The sequence below is a fragment of the Penicillium oxalicum genome, chromosome III (genome assembly GCF_001723175.1).
Source record: "Penicillium oxalicum strain HP7-1 chromosome III, whole genome shotgun sequence".
Lineage (NCBI taxonomy): Eukaryota > Fungi > Ascomycota > Eurotiomycetes > Eurotiales > Aspergillaceae > Penicillium > Penicillium oxalicum.
Genome location: NC_064652.1, coordinates 3252022 through 3272663, shown reverse-complemented (window position 1 = coordinate 3272663; position 20642 = coordinate 3252022). Strand labels below are relative to the sequence as shown.

The 20642-nt window shown below is 48.6% G+C and overlaps 8 protein-coding genes across 8 annotated transcripts; 5 read left to right on the top strand and 3 right to left on the bottom strand.

Moving 5' to 3' along the window:
• Positions 1 to 913: 913 nt before the first annotated feature.
• On the top strand, positions 914 to 1744 carry POX_c04537 (uncharacterized protein; the record flags this gene model as incomplete). The annotated part of the gene is made up of 1 exon (XM_050113411.1): positions 914 to 1744. One exon carries the CDS (start codon positions 914 to 916, stop codon positions 1742 to 1744), a length of 831 nt encoding a protein of 276 aa, XP_049970967.1.
• Positions 1745 to 2110: 366 nt separating this feature from the next.
• On the top strand, positions 2111 to 2696 carry POX_c04536 (uncharacterized protein; the record flags this gene model as incomplete). The annotated part of the gene is made up of 2 exons (XM_050113410.1): positions 2111 to 2140; positions 2190 to 2696. The coding sequence occupies 2 exons, from the start codon at positions 2111 to 2113 to the stop codon at positions 2694 to 2696; spliced, it is 537 nt and encodes a 178-aa protein (XP_049970966.1).
• Positions 2697 to 3295: 599 nt separating this feature from the next.
• Positions 3296 to 4308, bottom strand: POX_c04535 (uncharacterized protein; the record flags this gene model as incomplete). Its single annotated transcript, XM_050113409.1, has 3 exons — positions 3296 to 3502; positions 3549 to 4100; positions 4165 to 4308. 3 exons carry the CDS (start codon positions 4306 to 4308, stop codon positions 3296 to 3298), a joined length of 903 nt encoding a protein of 300 aa, XP_049970965.1.
• A 566-nt stretch (positions 4309 to 4874) lies between these two features.
• Positions 4875 to 7194, top strand: POX_c04534 (uncharacterized protein; the record flags this gene model as incomplete). Its single annotated transcript, XM_050113408.1, has 4 exons — positions 4875 to 5286; positions 5382 to 5707; positions 5760 to 6443; positions 6490 to 7194. 4 exons carry the CDS (start codon positions 4875 to 4877, stop codon positions 7192 to 7194), a joined length of 2127 nt encoding a protein of 708 aa, XP_049970964.1.
• A 281-nt stretch (positions 7195 to 7475) lies between these two features.
• Positions 7476 to 8194, top strand: POX_c04533 (uncharacterized protein; the record flags this gene model as incomplete). The annotated part of the gene is made up of 2 exons (XM_050113407.1): positions 7476 to 7874; positions 7958 to 8194. 2 exons carry the CDS (start codon positions 7476 to 7478, stop codon positions 8192 to 8194), a joined length of 636 nt encoding a protein of 211 aa, XP_049970963.1.
• Positions 8195 to 9050: 856 nt separating this feature from the next.
• POX_c04532 (uncharacterized protein) lies at positions 9051 to 9953 on the top strand (the record flags this gene model as incomplete). The annotated part of the gene is made up of 1 exon (XM_050113406.1): positions 9051 to 9953. The coding sequence occupies one exon, from the start codon at positions 9051 to 9053 to the stop codon at positions 9951 to 9953; it is 903 nt and encodes a 300-aa protein (XP_049970962.1).
• Positions 9954 to 10492: 539 nt separating this feature from the next.
• POX_c04530 (uncharacterized protein) lies at positions 10493 to 14092 on the bottom strand (the record flags this gene model as incomplete). The annotated part of the gene is made up of 5 exons (XM_050113405.1): positions 10493 to 10507; positions 10575 to 11654; positions 11703 to 13293; positions 13350 to 13836; positions 13981 to 14092. The coding sequence occupies 5 exons, from the start codon at positions 14090 to 14092 to the stop codon at positions 10493 to 10495; spliced, it is 3285 nt and encodes a 1094-aa protein (XP_049970961.1).
• A 2486-nt stretch (positions 14093 to 16578) lies between these two features.
• POX_c04529 (uncharacterized protein) lies at positions 16579 to 17964 on the bottom strand (the record flags this gene model as incomplete). The annotated part of the gene is made up of 2 exons (XM_050113404.1): positions 16579 to 17330; positions 17418 to 17964. The coding sequence occupies 2 exons, from the start codon at positions 17962 to 17964 to the stop codon at positions 16579 to 16581; spliced, it is 1299 nt and encodes a 432-aa protein (XP_049970960.1).
• Positions 17965 to 20642: the final 2678 nt, after the last annotated feature.

The following is a 20642-nucleotide window of genomic DNA, read 5'->3' as shown; positions in this document are numbered from 1 at the left end:
ACACTCCAAGATCTGCAGAAATTCCTTCAGAGTAACGACGGAAAGGCCCTACCTACATCCTCACGACTCGGCAGCAATATTGCCGATTGCCTCTCTGACCTCCGAGGCTTAGAAGAAAAACTTGATCCAGGAAAAGGAAAGAAGCTGATGAAGAGATTTGGATTTCGAGCCTTAAAGTGGCCCCTGAAACGCACAGAGGTCGAAGGCGTTACTCAGAATCTTGAGAGATATAAACCTTTATTCCTCTTGTCTTTACAGGTGGATCAGAGGTATTTTTATCAATGTTACGACCCAGCCGCACTACGCACATGGGGCCTATAGGCCGCCGTAGTACTTTTGCGCAAGATGTAGTTATGTCCCGCCGTACCCGCGGGCCCTAACTACTGCTCACAGGAGCAGCCACCTTAGTTCCTCAGCGATTAGTCTGAATCATATGCTAGGGGCCACCCTGGGACCTTCACTCTGATCCGAACCTCCGCAGGACTAGACGGGTAGTCCTAACAATCAAGCACGAATATATAACTCTTGATTATAGACTAAAAGACAGCATAGTTCTCTGATGGCCGGCGTGGTCCACAATACCGACCGTATTAATCAATATATGGATCTTGGGAAGTTGGACGGCGCGATAGAGGCAGCGTATGACTCATTCTCCGATCGAAACAAAACGGAATGTCTTCAAGGCACCAGGACCGAGTTACTCCAGAAGATAATGGACTGGGCTATTTCGCCATCTCAAAAAAGCATTTTCTGGTTAAAGGGAATGGCTGGGACAGGAAAATCCACAATATCTCGGACTGTGGCCAGGTCGCTCAAGGAAAAAAACTAGCTAGGTGCCAGCTTCTTCTTTAAGAGGGGTGAACGGGACCGAGGGAACGCGAAGAAGTTTTTCCCGACCTTAACAAGGCAACTAATGCGCATGATTCCTGAGCTGAGGTCTGGCGTGCATAAGGCACTCCACGATGACCCCGACATTGTGTCAAAATCGCTCAGGGAGCAGTTTGAGAAACTACTCCTTCAACCGCTGCTCGATCTTGACCAACTCGGCCGGCAACCTCAAACCGCTGTGATAGTGATCGACGCTTTGGACGAATGCGAACATGATCAAGATGTCCGGAACATCATTCGATTATTGGCTCTTCTGCAGAAGGCAAAATCGGTTCGTCTACGGATCTTCTTAACGAGCAGACCCGAACTCCCAATCAGCCTCGGCTTTTCGGAGATCGCAGATCATGGGTATCAGGACCTAGCTCTTCATGAGATACCCGAGGAAGTGACAGAACGTGACATATATTTATTCCTACAGGACCGATTTAGGAAAATTAAACACGACAGAAATATTTCCCACGACTGGCCCGGCGATGACGTCATCCAAAAATTGGTCACAGTGTCCGTTCCACTGTTTATTTCGGCTGCTACTGTGTGCCGCTACATCGAAAATGCAAAATGGGAATCCAAACTCCGCCTCGAAGAGCTTCTAACGGACCAAGCCAAATATGTATCGAAAATGGATAAGATATACCTGCCAATTCTGACGCGACTACTGGACGATCAAGAGAGTGATGAATCGGAGCAGCAGCAGCTCCTGCAAGAGTTCCAGGACATAGTCGGTGTTATCATTCTTCTCGCTGATCCGCTTTCTATAAATGCCCTATCGCGGTTTACTGGGATAGGAGCAGACCAGATCAGCAATCGATTAGATTCATTCCGCTCTGTTTTGAGCATTCCCGGTGACCGAGATTAGCCTGTTAGGATCCTACATCTATCATTTCGGGATTTTTTGGTCCGGTCTAGCAGCAAATTTCTTGTGGATGAGCAAAGAAAGCATAAAGAAATTGCTCACTGCTGTCTCAAAACCATGCAAAGTCATCTACGGAAGGATATCTGTAATCTCGCAAATCCTGGAGCGCAGAAAGCAGACATCCCCCAAGATATCCGCTAATATCTCCCGCCGGAATTACAGTACTCTTGTCACTACTGGATACACCACCTCAAGCAAAGTCAGGATCTATCTCCCGGGATAGAAGATATGCTACTATTTCTTCAGAAGCATTTTCTGCACTGGCTGGAGGAGATGAGTCTACTAGGTCTTATATCCGAGGTGGTGGGTATGCTTGATCTCCTCCACACGGTTAAATTAGTAAGTAACATAGAACATAGCTATTTAAGACTTACACTAATAGATATAGTGCGACGACAATCCTGTGATATCGGATTTTCTGCATAGTGGAACGCGCTTTGTTCTGAAAAATCGCCAGATAGCCGACGAAGCACTACTTCAGATTTATTACGCAGGGCTAGTGTTTACACCTCGAACGACAATAATCCGTAGAGAGTTTAAGTCAGAGCTTCTAAGTTGGATATGCCAGTTCCCACAAGTTAATGAAAAATGGAGTGCAGAATTACAGACTCTCGAGGGCCATTCGAACTCGGTTCACTCGGTGGCCTTCTCGCCCGACGGCCGGCTGCTGGCGTCCGGCTCTGGGGATAACACCGTGCGGCTCTGGGACACGGCGACGGGCGGCCTGCAAGAGACCTTGACCACTAAGGGAATCGTCAACAAAATCGACTTTTCTCAAGAGGTTTCATATCTAATCACCAACTTAGGCACCCTCGATGTTCAATCCGGCCACGAAAATCTTGCTTCTAATTCAACCCATAAGAATCGGGCGATCTTTATTGAGCAAGGACGGTGAATAAACATGAACGGCAAAAATGTACTCTGGCTTCCTCCTGACTTTCGGCCTACGTGTTCCGCGATTAATGGGGATTCACTTGCCTTAGGACACGAATCAGGGCGGGTTTCTTTCCTACTATTTCGTCTATAGCAGTCGTCGATAATTTCCATCCTCATTCCATCCTCTATTTCCTAATCTCTTTGTAAAAGAAGGGCCTGGGAGAAAAGTAGAATTTATATGGCCCTTTGGTGCTAATGGAATGTGCCACCAAGTTCCACGAGCCTCCGGATCGATTTGCCACAATTAGATGGCTGACTCAGTGACAAGATCTGGAAGGTTCTACGCCAGGGGGGAAAAGAAGAGTACATACCATACCCCACTAAACAGCACCCAACTTTCAGGCTAGAGTCTTATCAGTGGGGCACAGAATTAACAACAGTATGCAAATTGGTGAAGCTGGTTATGCACTTGTCTGTAACGTATGGAAAGACCAACGCAATATCAAGGTCACTGGAAGCAAAGGACCTGATTTAGGTGGCCTAGTTAATCTGAAAAATGAATATCAATCTGTTCTACTTCTAGTGTACTGTATTCCACAGAGAAACTATCTATCTCCTTCAAATACAACAGCACACTAAGATGATCAACCATGCCAGCCAGGTCAGAACGGAGAAGCCTACTGCCAGCCATGTGGCCGTGAACATGCGTGCTCCAATGCTGGCGTGCGCGCCCAAACTCCCAAGGACAGTTTGCACAGCCCCGGTGGTCGGTAGGTATATTCCTGTGATCAACCCGGATGCAGCAATTATACAGATAGTTGCCACCTAAATCTGGTCAGCATACCCGTCTGGAAGGGCCTGTTTGACATACCGTAGACAAGAGAACGAGCAGTATCTGGCACCACTTGCCCCCCAGCGAACAGAGTATTGTCATGCTGCCCAATACGAACGCAGAAGCTGTTGCAATAAAGCCGACCATGTAAGTTGATATAGACCACTTTGCGAGATTATGGTATCCAGAAAGGATTTTGTTGCCTTCACTAGGAAGCACGTTGTCCATCTCTGGTGCGGCCGAACGGAAGATATCCACAAGGTCGAACGAAAATGAAGTGCTGGGCTTCGAGCAATTTGAATAATGGGCACCACCCTTTTCTCCTTGGCAGTAACCCCAGAGCCCAACAGAATAGTACCCCGGGAGCTTCACTTTGAGTTCATTGGAGATAGATTCCACTTTACTGCTCACTTGGCCCACTGCCGCCTGCACAGTTGCGCTTGCTTGAGTGACACCATCTGCTGCACTCTCCCCCACCTTGGTGGCCTCACTCGTGACTGTGCCTGAAATATCAGAGATATCGGATCTTATGACATTCACCGACCGACGAAGGTCGAGATTCCCGAGCTTAGGGAACTCTGTCAGATTGACCTATGCCGCCAAAATCAGTCGCAAGTTTTAAAACTACATCACTCCATCATTCTATTTTGCTCACCTTCATGAAATAGAGATTACTCGGTGACGAAGAGGACGTACATCCGGCGAAAACAATGGCCAGACAGATGAGAGTCCCGATGGAAATAGACAGCGACACGACTGAAAAGATGAAATCGAGTTTGTTTCTTGCATGAACGCGCATCTTTCCGCAACTCTGAGGTTTTCAACCTTTGCAAGAAGTTTCAGCCAAAGAGAATGAGAGATGTGTAGACCATGGGGCGTTATATAGCGCCATATTGGACGATACTACTCAGATCACAAAGTGCTTAGGCAGAAGTAGACGGGCTCTGCTGAAGCCATATTCTAGAGCTCGGAAAACATGCGCCAACTCATTTGGGAACCTCATATTTTTACTCCCCGTTCTGATCTTCATCACGCTCAACCGCAAATTACTGTTTCGTCAAGCCACTAGAGCCACATCCCAGACAGATTAGCTACGGTCAAGGCATTGGAATTACCGGGGTGAATGATAAAAAAGAATGAAGGCCAATCAACACTTCGCGGTCCCGTGCGCCCGGAGTCCATTCACCGTGGCCCTCAACTTTCCCTGGCAATAAGATAAATATCAACTCACAAGAGTTACTGTGCCCTTATTTTCATCAGTCAAGTTCGTAGTCCTGTAGGTAAACGGCCATGGAAGTCTTTTATACACCCTTTGCTCCGCCGAGTTGCATTTGAGCTCCTTCTCGAACCAAAAATTAATTTACAATGGCTACCATAACGCAAGACCTGGTGGAAAACTTCGAGAGCAGGCTTTTCGCTTATCGCAAACTGCGCTTCAAGGCGACTGCCCGAGTCGATATAGCTCGCCTTGAGTTCGAGAAAAGCTTCAAGAACCGGATGGATAACCACCGACATGTCCGTCGACTGGAACGGATTATGGAGATTCAGGGATGCCAGCGTCTGATGAAAACCTGCCATGTCCCAGTTCTAGTGCCAGCATCCGACTGGGATCACTGTGTGCGACTACGGCAATTCGATGGTGGTATCGACTGGTTGGACGTGGATGTCGACTATAAGCTTCGCGCTCAGGATCATGAAAATCTCATATCAGCCGCACGCAAAAGACTTGGATCTAATCAGTGGTGGCTGGTTGATGTCTACGTGGTAGAGCAAGCTGGTATGTAGTCTCATTCAATATTGTTCTCGAACCTGGTCCGGAAGTCCTTTGGTTCGGTGTCGTCGCCTTTGCTTGATCTAACCTCTTCTTAAAAGACCGTGGGCAGTCCGATCATAAAAATTTTGTGCGCTCTCTCCGTGAGCACTTTCCAAATGATCGTCGACCTTCAGATGGTTTGATCTACGAACGAATTCGACGTTACGAAGGATTCATAGGCGACTCAGTCGATCGACTAGCCGCAAACAACTGGTGGGCCATTCTCGAGACGAAACCGGGAAGTAAAAAGGGAAGCTATCTACGAGCTTTTTTCAAGCATCCCACACTTCCCCAGAAGCTGGATTCGCTACTTATAATAGAGGGGATCTGGGAAGGGATGAAGATTGGCTTGCTTCATAAAGTAGTAGCGATGCGATGCGACGAGGTATGCCTGGCACATTTTAAAGAATCAATTCGGCCAAGCTGACAGCGCACAGGCAATTATGTGCTACTGGACTCTCATCTTTCAGACATTTCTGACTCTTGTTGGAGGGAATGCTGAGCTGCTAGGTCTGATTGACGGCTTTACCGTGAGCCTGATTCAATCTCGAGCGCCAAAGGTCTCTCAGGGCGACCTAAACTTTCTGACGCAAAAATGGGAAAATGGGGACCTCTTTCCGTATATTCCAACTGAGCAGCGTCAGGAGGTCTGGGAGCGACTGAAAGATATCGACTATCCTGTTCCGACCCTGGAGACGTTCTTCAGAGACCGAATTTACCTGGAGGTTGGGCGGAGCGTAATGCGTCAGCTGTTTCTTCCCGACCCTTCACGGAGGGTCACCATCGATGAAGGTGTCTGTGAACAGTTCGACACCCACGTCCCAGTCCTGATACCACACCGGCATGAAATGCTCAAGGCAGAACTTTGGGAGCTCTGGCGCTTTAGTTTTCAGTACGGATTTGAGATGACGGAACATCAACGCCGCGTATCACGAGGCAATCATAGCATACCGCCAAGGATTTCTAGCGAAACTCATGATCTTGAACAATCGCTTCTTTGGCAGCATTTCTTCTGGCTTGCCGCTCAAAAGGGGTTTCGAACTCCTCTTGGTCAAGGATCCCGTCCACCGCCAAGTGATCTACCGACGCCCACATCATATGAAGACGGTAAGGAGATCCCGGTGAGACACAGAAGTGGAAAACCTTTTGATAATTCGGTGGAGGAAGATCGATTCGCGCTTTCAGCCGCTTTCAGCAGAATCATTGCAGCGCCCTTGGTCAACGCCAAAAGTCACGGCAGGGTTTTTCCATAGGTCAGTCTTCTTTGCCTTCTTCCGATACCTAATAGCGACTGGTGATGGACAAACTCTCGGTCGGCGGGAAAGTGGTGGCTTACCCGCGGCCGAACTCATGGAAGGGGTCGACGTGGAACCAGTCCAAACTCCTTCGGCAACCATTCCCGAACCTACCATGCCGCCCGAACCCTATCAGCCCTCGCATCTTCCTGCACAGCAGTTTCGGCAAGAAAGGGAGGCAACTTTTCCACACGTGCAACAGCCAACCATTTTCATGATGGACGTATTCTTGGATGGCAATACACAGACTCTGGGACTACCGAACGACAGCACCGTTTTGAATGAATTCTTCCGAAGCCTGGAAGAGAATTACTTTCACATATCGAATCCGGGAGACAATGGAAAAGGTTTGAGTGCGAGCGATTGCTACTATCACTATATCCAAAACCCCCTTTCTCGACTCCATGCGAGCTTCCGAACAAAACAGTCTTTCGTACAACACATTAACTATACACTGGGGGAATCGGAGGGAACTGAATTAGGGTTGGAAACGGCAGAGCTGGAGCAGGCCAGAGAGTGGTTGAATAGGGCGAAGATTATCTTGGCCGAATTGAATCCTGCATCCCCGGGGCTCTAATATTCCGCTGAGATTTATATGATAGCGACTATCCCAGAGCGCGCTGTCTCATATCCGCCTCCCCGGGTTATAAAGTCGTGGCGTTTACGGCTATGAAGCCTTTACCTTTATAGGAATAGGACACGGGAACCTTGTCTTCGGTCACATGACACAGGACGGTCACGTGATACAGGATCAAATAACGTTGTCTTGACATCATGATAAAAGGTGGCAAATCCGAAGAATATTTTCCGTAGCAGGACGGACAAGTCCAAGGTACAGTTACTGGCATTTACAGAAGAATGTCGCCCAGCGTATCGCAGGTACTTCATGATCATCTCCAGCTATGTAAATGGCAAGATAAACTTGAGTTTCTCTGCTTTGTCCTGTGTACCATTTTCGAGGGCCTGAAGGATCGAAGCTGCGAGTGTAATCAGACACTGGATCTTCTGCAGTTCGTCAAGAAAATCATTACGCTGTGCGAAGATTCCCACGGGCGATTGAGACAACTGGTACCGGAAAACGAGCTTTCACAGCTAAAGTCTTGTCTCTACCTAATCAAACCAATACACAATCTAGCAGCCCACCACGTTCCTGCCGGTAATGGCGTCATGAAGGAGAAGCAGGCGGTTTTCGACTCGGTGATTGCCAAGTTAGAGGCTACTATTCAGAAAGGAGCGAAGACATACCAAGTTCATCAGGTGCGGACATTCTCACGGCACCATAACAATGATACTAAAATTCAATCAGATTAACTAGTATCCCATTGCTCACACACCCACAGCAATACCAGCCTTTGAAGATCTTTCCCAAGTCGGAATCGTCTTATCTGGATCTCCAGTTCTCTCCAGTCGACAACTATATCTGCAATAGGGGGCATTTTGCCAAGAGTATTGGTCAAGAGTGGAGCCTCGGTGCAGGAATGGGCGACAACGCATCTCGAAATCTGATTATCTCAACCCAGGATGCTTGCCCCAACAAAGTCATAAAAAACAAAAACGTGGCAAGAATCAACTGTTAAATCAGACTACCCGACGGAAAAAGGCATCAGGTGGGAAAAGCGACATGCCACAGAATCAAGAAGACGTTGGCCGCTTATCAAGGCTGGAACAATCTTGGAGTTATGGGGTTTTTATACTGGGATCGTTGATCTTGGTGAATATTCTCATTTCTCTTCTCTGCCGCGGCCAAGACCCATGAATACTAAGAGTGTGTGATGGCCTTTGTAAAGGGAGTCTTCCATTTTAGGGACATAGAAGACAGTAACTGTGGGGTTCAAATTTCGACATTAGCACTCTCCAGCAATCCTTATGAATATGTTTGACGATTGCCTTCATAAATATATGTGTGTACTCAAGGGCACTGAATGCAATTTCCACTAGCGAATTCAGTGGTGATTCCATCCGAAGAGCGACATTTATCGCCAGCTACATGGTCTACGTGCCTGGAATATTATGTCAATAAGTCAAAAGCTTTAGGGTGAAGGAGAACAATCCTCCATGAGACAAGTTATACAGTCGGAGTCGAAAACAGATTCCCCTTCCTGCAAATGCGAATTGTTTCTCGGACCCTACTTTGAAGTTCCCTAATCCATAGTAGGCTTAGCGGTAGATCCCCTGGTTCTAACAATAGAGAGCGTTTTTTACAGAACGAGGGGACCACGTAAAATACAGTATTCGACAGTTTACAGTACACCTTTACTGGCGACCGTGCTGCCCCTCCTTCGAAGTTGTGGACTTCCCAGGTCCCATGCTTCTCTTCTCACCATTGTTGGGCATCGCGAAAAGGCGCCTCACGATATGGCACCCAGACTTCCGATTTCAAAGCTACACTTCATTCGTGATATGATACAGAGCCGGTCACTAACCACGTCCCAAATGGCTGATGCAGCAGAATGCAGCGACCGTACAATCAAGAATGTTCGCAGGAACTTGCGACTCTTTGGAAGCGTACACGCCCCTTCAAATCGAATTGGCCGGAGACGAAGCATAACACCGCCGATGCTTGAATCACTTTGCGACCATCTACTCGAAAAGCCCGGTCTTTATCTCGATGAGATGGTCGTCTTCCTATGGGATGAGTTTCATACCCTGGCAACCACTTCTAGCATCCGGAGGGCCCTCACTTCCAAAGGTTGGTCCAAAAAGACCGCTCGACAGAGGGCTAAGGAACAAAGTGCCGATCTGCGAGAGTTATATCTTCACAATTTGTCGGACTTTCAGTCATATCACCTTGTGTACGTTGATGAATCTGGATGTGATAAACGAATCGGGTTCAGACGGACAGGCTGGTCACCACTTGGCGTGGCCCCTGTACAAGTTTCACAGTTTCACCGCGATGAGCGGTATCAGATATTACCTGCATATGCCCAAGATGGAATCGTTCTTTCTCGTGTCTTTCGCGGCGCTACGGATGCCACTTTGTTCGAGGACTTCGTCGATGAGCTTCTTCGTCATTGTGGAAGATGGCCAGAGCCGAAATCTGTACTGGTCATGGATAATGCGTCGTTTCACCACTCTGAGCGGATCGGGGAGCTGTGTGCAGCCGCGGGAGTAAAACTGGTTTATCTGCCACCCTACTCGCCTGACCTGAACCCTATTGAAGAGTTCTTCGCCGAACTCAAGGGCTTTATCAGACGCAACTGGAGCTACTTCGAAGAAGATCCTGATCGAGGGTTTGACTCATTTCTCGAATGGTGTATTGATAAGGTTGGTGCAAAAGAAGCAAGCGCTAGAGGCCATTTTCGCCACGCGGGGGTAACGGTAGAAGAATGGCTGTAAATTTTCAAGTCATTCTTAGGGTCAAAAATGAACTTCTCTAGTTTAGCTATTTGGTCAATTTAGGGGATTTCCACCTGAACAACTGAGAATAGAGCGGCCCTTGGCCTGGGCAGATTTGCTGTCGATGAACCTTCAAGCGGTACGACGGAAAACACTGAGGGATAAATTCTATGGAGCTTCGTTGAAATTGGTTACACATTCCATAGCACTCGAGGGCGACATAAATTCTGATTTTGGTCTCAAACCCTTCTCTTGTGGAGAGACTAGAAGATAAAAGAAGGAAAAAGTGCAAATCACTGTCGCCTACTATACACAAAGTCGCATGAAAGAAACCCGCCCTGATACGTGTCCCAAGGCAACTAAATTCTCGTTTATGGCGGAACAATAAGGCTGAAAGTCAGGCGGAAGCCATAGGACATTCTTGCCATTCAGGCTTATCCATTGTCCTTGCTCAATGGAGATCGATAGATCCCTATAGGCTGAAGGAGAAACATGATTCTGGTACCGACAATGGAAATGGAGAGTGCCCAGGTCGGTAATTAAATGTGACCCATCTTGAGAGAAGCGGAGTCTAGTGACAATTTCCTTAGTGCTCAAAGTCTCTTGTACATCGCACGTTACCGTATCCCACAGTCGCACGGTCTTATCGCCGGAGCCAGACGCTAGCAGCCGGCCGTCGCCTGAGAAGGCCACCGAGTTAACCGGGCCCGAATGGCCCTCGAGGGTCTGCTGCAGCGCACCTGTCGCAGTATCCCAGAGCCGAATAGTTTCATCGCTGGAGCCGGATGCTAGCAGCCGGCCATCGTGTGAGAAGGCCACCGAGTAAACCCGGCCTGAATGACCCTCGAGGGTCTGCTGCAGCGCGCCTGTCACAGTATCCCAGAGCCGAATAGTTTCATCGCTGGAGCCGGACGCTAGCAGCCGGCCGTCGCGCGAGAAGGCCACCGAACAAACCCGGCCTGAATGGCCCTCGAGCGTCTGCTGTGGCGCGCCCGTCGCAGCGTCCCAGAGTCGTACAGTCTTATCATCGGATCCTGACGCTAATCGCCGGTTATCATGTGAGAATGTCATCGAGTTAACCGAGTCTGAATGGCCCTCAAGCGTCTGCTGCAGCACACCCGTCGCAGCGTCCCAGAGCCGCACAGTCTTATCATCGGAGCCGGACGCTAGCAGCTGGCCGTCCGGTGAGAAGGCCACCGAGTTAACCCGGCTCGAATGGCCCTCGAGAGTCTGCTGAAGCGTGCCCGTAGCGGCGTCCCAAAGCCGCACAGTTTCATCGCTGGAGCCAGAAGCTAGTAGCCGGCCGGAGCCTGAGAAGGCCACTGAATGAACCCAGCTCGAAGGGCCCTCGAGAGTCTGCTGAAGCGTGCCCGTAGCGGCGTCCCAAAGCCGCACAGTTTTATCGCTGGAGCCAGAAGCTAGTAGCCGGCCGTCGCATGAGAAGGCCACCGACCAAACCCAGCCCGAATGACCTTCGAGCGTCTGTAATTCTGCACTCCATTTTTCGTCTACCTGCGGGAACTGGTGTATCCAACTTGGGATTTCTCGCTTAAACACTTTGCGGGTTATTGTCGTTCGAGGTGCAAATACCAGTCCCGCGCAGTAAATCTGAAGCGGTGCTTCATCCGCTATCTGGAGATTTTTCAGAATGAAGCGCTTTGCACCATGTAGGAAATCAGACATTGCGGAATTTTCGTCGCCCTATACTTATTAGTCACGGTCAAAATGGCAGCCTCTTGAGTTACTTACTGATACATGTGTTCGAAGGAGATTCAGCATATTCACCACCTCCGATAGGAGACTCAGCAGACTCATCGCTTCCACCCAATGCAGTATATGTTTCTGGAGGAATAGTCGCACTTTCTCTGTCTCAAAAGTTAAAGCTTGGCATTGTTCGAGATGGTATATCCAGTAGCGACAAGAGTATTGTAATTCCGGCGGTAGATATTGGTGAATATGTTGAGGATCGAGGTCTGCCCTACGTGTTCCAGGACTCGCGAGATTGCAAATATCTTTCCGTAGGTGACTCTGCATAGTCTGGAGACAGAAGAGGGCAATGTCTCTGTGCTTTTTTGGCTCATCAACAAGAAATTTAGTTCTGGACCGCACCAACCAATCGCGAAATGAGAGATGGAGGATCCTAACAGGCTGATCTCGGTCACCAGGAATGCTCAAAACCGATCGGAATGAATCCAATCGGTTACTGATCTGATCTGCTTCTATTCCGAGAAATAGCGACAGCGCATTTATCGAAAGTGGACCAGCAAGAAGGACGATCCCGCCGACTATGTTCTGGAACTCTTGTAGGAGCTGCTGCTGCTCCAACTCGTCACTTTCTTGTTCGTCCAGTAGTCGTGTCAGAATTGGTAGGTATGTCTTATCCATCCTCGATACATATTTGGCTTGGTCCCTCAGAAGCTCCGCGAGGCGCGATTTGGGCTCCCATTTTGAATTTTCGATGTAACGGCACACAGTGGCAGCTGAAATAAAGAGTGGAACGGACATTGTAACTAATTCCTGGATAACGTCACTGCCAGGCCAGTCCTGGGCAATACATCTTTCGTGTTTGATCTTCGCGAATCGGTCCTGTAGGAATAAGTGTATATCATGCTCTGTCACATCTTCGGGTATCTCATGAAGAGCTAAGCCCTGATAATTATGATCTGCGATCTGTGAAAAGCCAAGGTGGATTGGGAGTTCAGGCCGACTAGTCAAGAAGATCCGAAGGCGAACATTTTTTGCTTTCTGTAAAAGAGGCAAAAGTCGAATTATGTTTCGGATATCTTGATCGTGTTCACATTCGTCTAAAGCGTCGATCACTATCACAGCAGATTGAGGTTGACGACCGAGTTGGTCAAGAGAGAGCAGCGGGTGAAGGAGTAGTTTCTCAAACTGCTGCCTTAATGATTTTGACCCAATGTCAGGGTCATCATCAAGTGCCTTTTCGACGCCAGGTTTTAAGTCGGAAATCCTGACCATCAGTTGCCTAATCAAAGTCGGAAAAAACTTCTTCGCGTTCCCTCGGTCCCCTTCACCTCTTTTAAAGAAGAAGCTAGCGCCCAGCCGGTTGATGTCCTTGAGCGACCTTGCCACTGTTCGAGATATCGTGGATTTTCCTGTCCCAGCCATTCCCTTTAACCAGAAAATGCTTTTTTGGGACGTTGACATAGCCCATTCCATTATCTGCTGGAGGAGCTCGACCCTAGTGCCTCGGAGACATTGGACTTCGTCTCGATCGGAGAATGACTCAAACCCTGCCTCCATCACGCCTTCCAACCTCCCAAGGTCCAAATTCTGATTAATGCGATCGGTATTCTGGGCCACGTTAACTATCAAAAAACTATACAGTCATGAGTCAGTTATACAGTGTCATAATATCGCGCTCGATAAACGTACGTCTGGTCTACCTGCAAAGATAAGAGGAATAAAGAATTATATTTCTCGAGGTTCTGAATAACGCCTTCCAAATCTGCGCGCTTCAGGGGCCATTTCAATGCCCGCAAACCCACTTTCCTCATAAGCTTCTTTCCCTTCCCTGGATCGAGTTTCGCTTCTAAGGCTCGAAGGTCGGCGAGGCAATCGGCAATGTTGCTGACTAGTCGTGAGGAGGTGGGTAAGGCCATTCCGTCGTTACTTTGAAGCAATTTATGCAGGTCTTGGAGTGTGCCTTGGAGGCCTGCAATCGCCTGTTGTAGAGTGATAATTTCGTCTCGTGCAGCTTTCACCTCTTGAATGTAGCCCCCACAAAGCTTCACGATGCTTCCTGTCAGTTGAATGACCGCGATAACGCTCGCCGCCGAGGATAGAGCATCCATTTGGAAGAACACGGCATATAAATGTATGTTCAATGTGGTAGGCGTGATGGTAACTGAGTGTAAGAATTCTGGTTCGAGATTAAAAGTTGGGCATTTCTGGCGGGAGAAAGAGGGGGTAAAAGAGGGCCCAGCGCGAGGCTGTGATCAAGGTGAGTAGTGGGTACAGTACTAATTAACGGCTCGACAGCCGGCCCGAGCCGACCCAGGCCTACCTCGGTGCCCTACGCCGTTCGCCCCCTCAACCGCATCGTTGGTTGACGGCGCGACGAAATCAATCGTAGCGCCTTGACTCGCCCCCTCCCGGCTTGTGATGATCCGTGACATGATTAGCAGTAGATCACTGACTACTTGTCCGATTGCTGAAGCGGCTGGCTGTAGCAAACGTTCGAACATACCATCAGTGTCAACCTCCAGATGTTTGCAGATATGTCCGCGCACCCTTATCGCCGGCGGCCGTCCTCCTAATCATCCTCATGCTATGTCAAATTCTAATTCTTTGCTGAGATGAAAAAGCGAGAAGCTGAACATTGATGCATAATCTCTCAAAGTGTCTTCACGCCACACCCGTTACTGAGTATTGCGCTGTCAGATGTGAAATCTAGCCATAACTGACATTTACTGCTGCCCTAGATTTTCTTCAGCGGTCAAAACGATACTTCAAACCTATAGCGGCCAAATAAAGGAAGACCGGAGGCAATCGATCTACGAAGCAAAAAAACAAACGGCGATGTGTTGAGTGTCTAGGGCTGGCTTTTGCGGCGAAGGAGCTCAAAAATGACATCTCACCTTAGTCCGGTCGCCAAGATGCCAAATAGATTCAAAGAACTAACTAACGTAATTCCCGGTCGGGCGGGCCACCCGGTCGAGCGGGCCACCTACCCCCATTACAAAACTTCCAAATCGATTATATCAACCAACGTCCATTAATTCAACTAGATAATACGATTTTTACATGAAGTAATCCTGTGGCCAACTTGGCCACATCCACTGCAGGTAGGCGGAGCCCTCCTAGCTGGTTGAATCGGCTGATTAGGCAGATCGACCGCTTCATGCGATACTACCTCATCAGCTTCTACTGGCTGAATTGGCTGCTGAACTAGCTGTAGGCCCTCTTCGATGGTTAGGCCTCCTTCGTGTGCAATCTGCCTAGTCGATCGAGTGCGCTTTTGACGTTTCTTTTCATTCGCTGCGCGTAGATCAGCGTTCTCCCGCGCTAGTAATGCACTGCCATGTAATGAGAGATAGGCGCCCTTGATAATCTGATCAAGTATAGCTTTTGATGGCGTAGGCGGGCTATGCGATCGCTGCTTAAGAAGTTCTTTAAGCATAGAAGCTTGCTTCTCTAGCCGTATCGCTGTCTTTGGCGTCTTTGGGGTAAACTGGCTAGATCTGCTGCTTGGTCGGCTTGATAGTAGCGAAGGCGTATATAGCGATATATTAAGCTTGGAAAGCACTCTTTCGGCGCTAACTGGTACGATACTAGTAGCTGTGAAGCTACTTTGAACGATCTTCGGCTGAAAAGCTTCTATCCTCGCGCGAGGATAATCTGCGAGAAAATCAAGCTTGTCGATGTGATTATAACCTGTTCGGGCTAGGTCGCTCACGAACTGACCGTACGCACGCTTAAGTACTGCAAAGCACCCAACATCAAGCGGCTGTAGTAAGTAAGACGAATGTGAAGGCATGCAAAGTAGTATAATGTCGTTTTCGGTACATATTCGATCGAATTGAGGTGTAAGATGGCTACCGTGACCGTCAAGGATCAATAGGCCGAAATCGCCCTCGTACACGCGAAGCAGTGCATAGAATAAAGAGCTTTTGAAGCCAGCGAAGGCCGATCTCATCGGTAGTCCAGCCGTTATTCGATACTTCAATTCGCCAGTCGCTAGGAAGATTTGATTCAAACCAGCCAGCGATATAAACCTGGCCTTTAAAGATAATACAGGGCGGTAGCGAGAAGCCATCAGCGCATATTGCCTCGATCGCAGTGACCTATTCGCGATTACTAGCTGTAAAATCGATCGCCGGCCGTAGTATTCTGCTCGTGTAACAACCTTCTGCGATAATATAAGGCCCATCGCAAAGCCCGTCTCATCAAAGTTGTAGATATCCTCCGGTTGTATCCCGTTCTCGTCAATCACTCTTTGTACGGTCGTAAACCAGGCTCGTAGGGCTTTTGGGTCTTCGTTTAATGCGCGCTAGTAGTTATATCGTCTAGAAAAGCGTGTACGAAGCTTATTACGCCGTTGGATAAGGGAAGATGGCCAGTTTTTTCCAACGGTAGGTGGTAGGCTATCACCACGCGCAGCTAGCAGAATATTGGCCATCTCTCGAACAGTAGAGGGCCTAGGCGCTGCTCCACGCCACGCGAATCCATAGATATTATCCACTCAGTAAGCGAATCCTCTTCGAATTGAGTCAATTTATGACCGTTTGGGCGAGTATCCGCGCGTGAGACTCGACCCTCTTCACGCGCTTGTAATGTTGTGCGCGGTATTTCGTATAGCTTCGCTGCTGCGCGAATAGATTTGATACGGCCATTTTTAATATCATCAAGGGCTAAGAGGATTCTGCCCTCCTGATTGGCCAATTTCTGCGAGGATTCAGTACGAATTGGTGGCATGGTAGGTGGTTGAATTAGGTAGGATGGTAGGAAGACGCGATTTTAGAGAGGGTGGCCCGCTCGACCGGGTGGCCCGCCCGACCGGGAATTACGTTAGTTAACTTATTAATACTTATTAATCATCAGGAATTCATGCCACGCAAGTCACATAACGCCAGAGCCACTCCCAATGCCGACATGATTTGTTCTACATCACTTCAACAACGTGCGCAGTTTTCTTCACATTCTCAACCCAGTCACGAATATTCTCCACGAAAGTTTGGGCAATTCCAGGTTTGATCCACTTGCCAACAAAGAATTCTGGGTTTTGGTCCTTGTAGATGTGCTCAAGGTCGAAACCATCTGACAGCGTTACGTCGCAGGCTTGTCGAAACGCTGCTTTGAGGTTGTCGTCCTCGACACTCGAGGCAAGCCACTCACCGTATTCTTTGACAGCTACGTCCCTGAAACCGGGCATGTGCAGTGGTCCTATATCCTTCAAGCTTGTAGTCTCAAGGGCCACTTTGGGAGCCGTAATGTCCTTTCCAGAGGGATGAGACTGCGATGGCAGAACATTAATGTTGATGGGAGGATAGGGTGCCTCAGCCGCAAGGATATTTCCTCCCTTACGCTTTTTTTTCTCCAGTCTCTGCTGCTCTTCCATGTATAGCTCTTCCCTGATGTCATCTGGGACGTCTCTGTGTGTCTCCAGAACGCCACCCTTTTCGACGTAGGTCACCAAACGTCTGAGATGATGCGTGCGGAGTTGATAATGCTTTTTCCCCATTGGGTCCAGCCAGCAGTAAGGACCAAGGTGGCAAGAAGCCGAAGCACATTTCATCAGATTATAAACGCGGCGCCAAATAGACTGCTGCCCACAGGAATTCTCCTCAGCATCAAGCTGTGCATCCCGATCATCAAGCATTCTCGTTGTGACGGAAGATTTTCCTCTCTTCTCTCCTTGCCGACCAGCGGTTGGAGAAGAGCGATCCTCCACCTATTTAAAACAGATATTTAGTCTGAGTTTCTTTCCATGGTAAAACAGACCAGACCACATGTGGAGCTTCTTCTCGATGGCGGTCCAATTAATATCCAGTTTGTCGAATCGCTTGGTGAGGTCACGCTGGGAGCGATCATTTACAGACACAACAATTGCAGTATCATCAGCTCTGACCCTTCGGTCGGCGGAGACTTTTCCTCGGAGGACATTCTCTAGTTTTCCTTTCAAGGTCTCTTCCCAGAAGGCATTTGGGGCCAGAACCACGTCCTCTTCCGTGTCTTTTGCGACAATCTTATTGTTGACTGTAACTCGCCACTCTATTAAGTAGTGGATACAAGTTGGCGGGTCTTCGTCGTAGTCTCTTCCCTCTTCCCATTCAGAGAGTTGAAGCAGTTTGAAGGTATCTGTCTGTGATTGGCTTGCTGGCTCGGATCCATTCTCAGGTATACTAGACCGGTCGGGGCTACACGTGGATCGAGTACTGTAGGGGCTGCGGAGGTATCCTGGGGTTGGGGCATACTGCCAGTTCGGTTCCCATAATTCGAGCTCATCAGGTGGAGAGACGATATCGTTGCAGTACAGACTTCCAGTCATATCTACTCGCAATCAAACTGGGGAAGATGGGTCAGCCTATGTAGGGTTGTCAGCTTTCCACGAACGCTATTGAACAAATGACAGTTGGAGGAGAGCAGCCATGAGCATAAACGAGACGCATGTTCCCCTACCAGAGTTAGCCCTCCACAGCAGCATGCAACTTTCTTTAATGTACAGTAAATGAATGACAGAAAACGAGTGACAGTAAACGAGTGGACGAAGGCTTCGGGCGTGCTGAAGGAGGAATGAGAAAGAGACGAACTTTCCACGTCTCCAGATCTTCCACCCTGGGGGTACTTTTGTTAGGAACATTCTCTACGATTCCATAGAGAATTACAGTACCTTACAATGACGTATTCGGCGAACCCGCTTGATACCATATAACTAAACAGGGATTATTTCTAGAGTAACCTAATACAGATTAGGGCGCTTCAAGGTAGGGTCTAGGAAACAATTCGTATGTGCACAAAGGGGAATCTGTTTTCGACTCCGACTGTATCGGTTATTAGAGGTTCAGGCGTGTTGGAAGGCCTGGAAACTAGGCCGGAAAGGCTTGCTATCGTGGTTCCTGTCGCTAAGGGGGAGCCGGCCTGTGTTTGCGTGGAGGAGCTAGTTAACGAGGAGCTGGTTGACGAGGAGCTGGTTGACGAGGAGCTGGTTGACGAGGAGCTGGTTGATGTGGGGGAGGTTGGAGCGAGGGAAGTTCTAGCCTCCGGCGCGGTCGTAACCGAGGCACATGGGCAGTCAATGGCTGACGCAGTTTGCTGAAATCCCCATCTCTCAGAATGTCCGTTTGTCGTTCGAGTCGATGAATCATTGGCGAACGCAAGTTCTAGCACAGGGCAGACTACTGTTGATCCGTTGAGACCTAAACACAGTTAGTAGAGGACAGAACATGTGGACAGCAATAACGCACAATGTCCAAGAGCAAAATCTAGGTGGGAATCACAATCTTCGGACAGAAGAAACGCATGGTCGTGTCCATCAATTCGAAATCCAATCGAAGTCTCCGAATAGATGGCCCCATTCCAGCCGCGGAGCAAGTCACACGCACTTTTAGAAAACTGCTTGATCTCAAGCTGTCCGAGCGTAGTCGTGGCGAAACCCACGAGGAGAATACTCAAGATCATGAGGACAATCTGCTTAACAGTGGCTGCTTTTGGTCACCAGAGACCGGCTTCTGGATAGCAAAGGGTTCTCGCTGAATGTCGCTGGACTATGTGTTGGCACTTGTTTTATGAAGCAGGCGACAGGAGAGCCCTAAGGTCATGATTATTGAGGTAGATTGATGAGAAAGCAGGGTCAAGCCATCAAAATCCTTCCGCGATGAGAAAACGGAGGGCCTTTTGGCCAGGGTTCTTGAGGACTTCTCCCAGTTCAAAAGGTCGCATCGTATATTTGGGCTTCATTTGGGTTTCTTGCCCGAAGGCTAAAAAACTGATGTGGGTATTTTCGGAGAATATATTAAGTGCCAGGCTTAATGTGAGGGCCTGAGACCGTGCAGCGTTGCTGGCGCTCAACCCGATCCACAGTATATATAAATAGCACGTTGCTTGTATTAAGTCTTCTCCGGCAACCACGTCACGGCAGGTCCGGATATTCATCCGCTGCTTTGAGGAAGAGATGAATTTTCTACAAAATTTACTCGCAGCCTCTTTGTGCACTGGTCTAGCGGTCAGTCGTTCAACTAACCCAAATGCAACAGAGCTGATCCTTCTAGTTCGCTGGACCACCGCCCTCTGTGGGCAAAGCTTTCCGTCGAAGCTCGAATACTAGACCAGTGCAGTATCATCCCAACCGGATTTCAATTCAGTTTCGCCACTAACATGAACAGGCCTTGACTCCACCACATTTTCCTGCACCGGCACTTCCCGACGGTGTCTACGTTGATGTATAGTTAACTAGTTAACTCCTTTTCCGACGATGACATAATACAAGTTCAGCTAACTAAACACTCCAATCCAGGAACAATCTAGTTGCTATTATTCACGGGGAATTGCATATGTAGATCCGACGCTCAACAACATCCAGCACCTTTCAGATGTTGAAGGTCAACAGTGTGTTGCAGGAGCTGGAGACTGTGCCCGAGTGGCCTACCAAAACCACTCAGGACTTTTCTTCTGCAATTATGTAGGTGGCAGTAAATGAGGCCCTGATAGCGTGGTGATCCTAACATGGCTGCTGGAACAGAACACAGCTTATATATCCACGGAATGCGGTAATCTTGTCAGTCTGGCAAGAAAACTTCATGAAGGTTGTCAGATTGCGAATTACTATTCTTTCGGAATAATCGGCGGCACGCTTCAGAATGGAACGGACCAAGTTTATTACTATCTGAGAATTGCTGGGGAAGAGCCTTGAAGGGACCGAGTGGCTCGCACGTGCTTATGAATAGGAAGTTGAGAACACACCCTTGTTCTTCACTATTCTTGGAAGGTCATGTATGCGTCCTGTACTCTGTTTGCCCCTATAGACTTGGAATAGCAATACTATCTGAAGGAAATTCATTGGTACAGGACGACAATGTCGCACCATGACTGATTCACTGGGTAGCCTCTCCACATTGCATTCAGACCTCTCGGGCAAGTTGTGACCTCTATGCGAAGCTAGCAAGCGGTCCGAATAAGACCCTGTCCGTGTTTGATTTGACCGAGGCCTGAACAACACCACTGCTACCC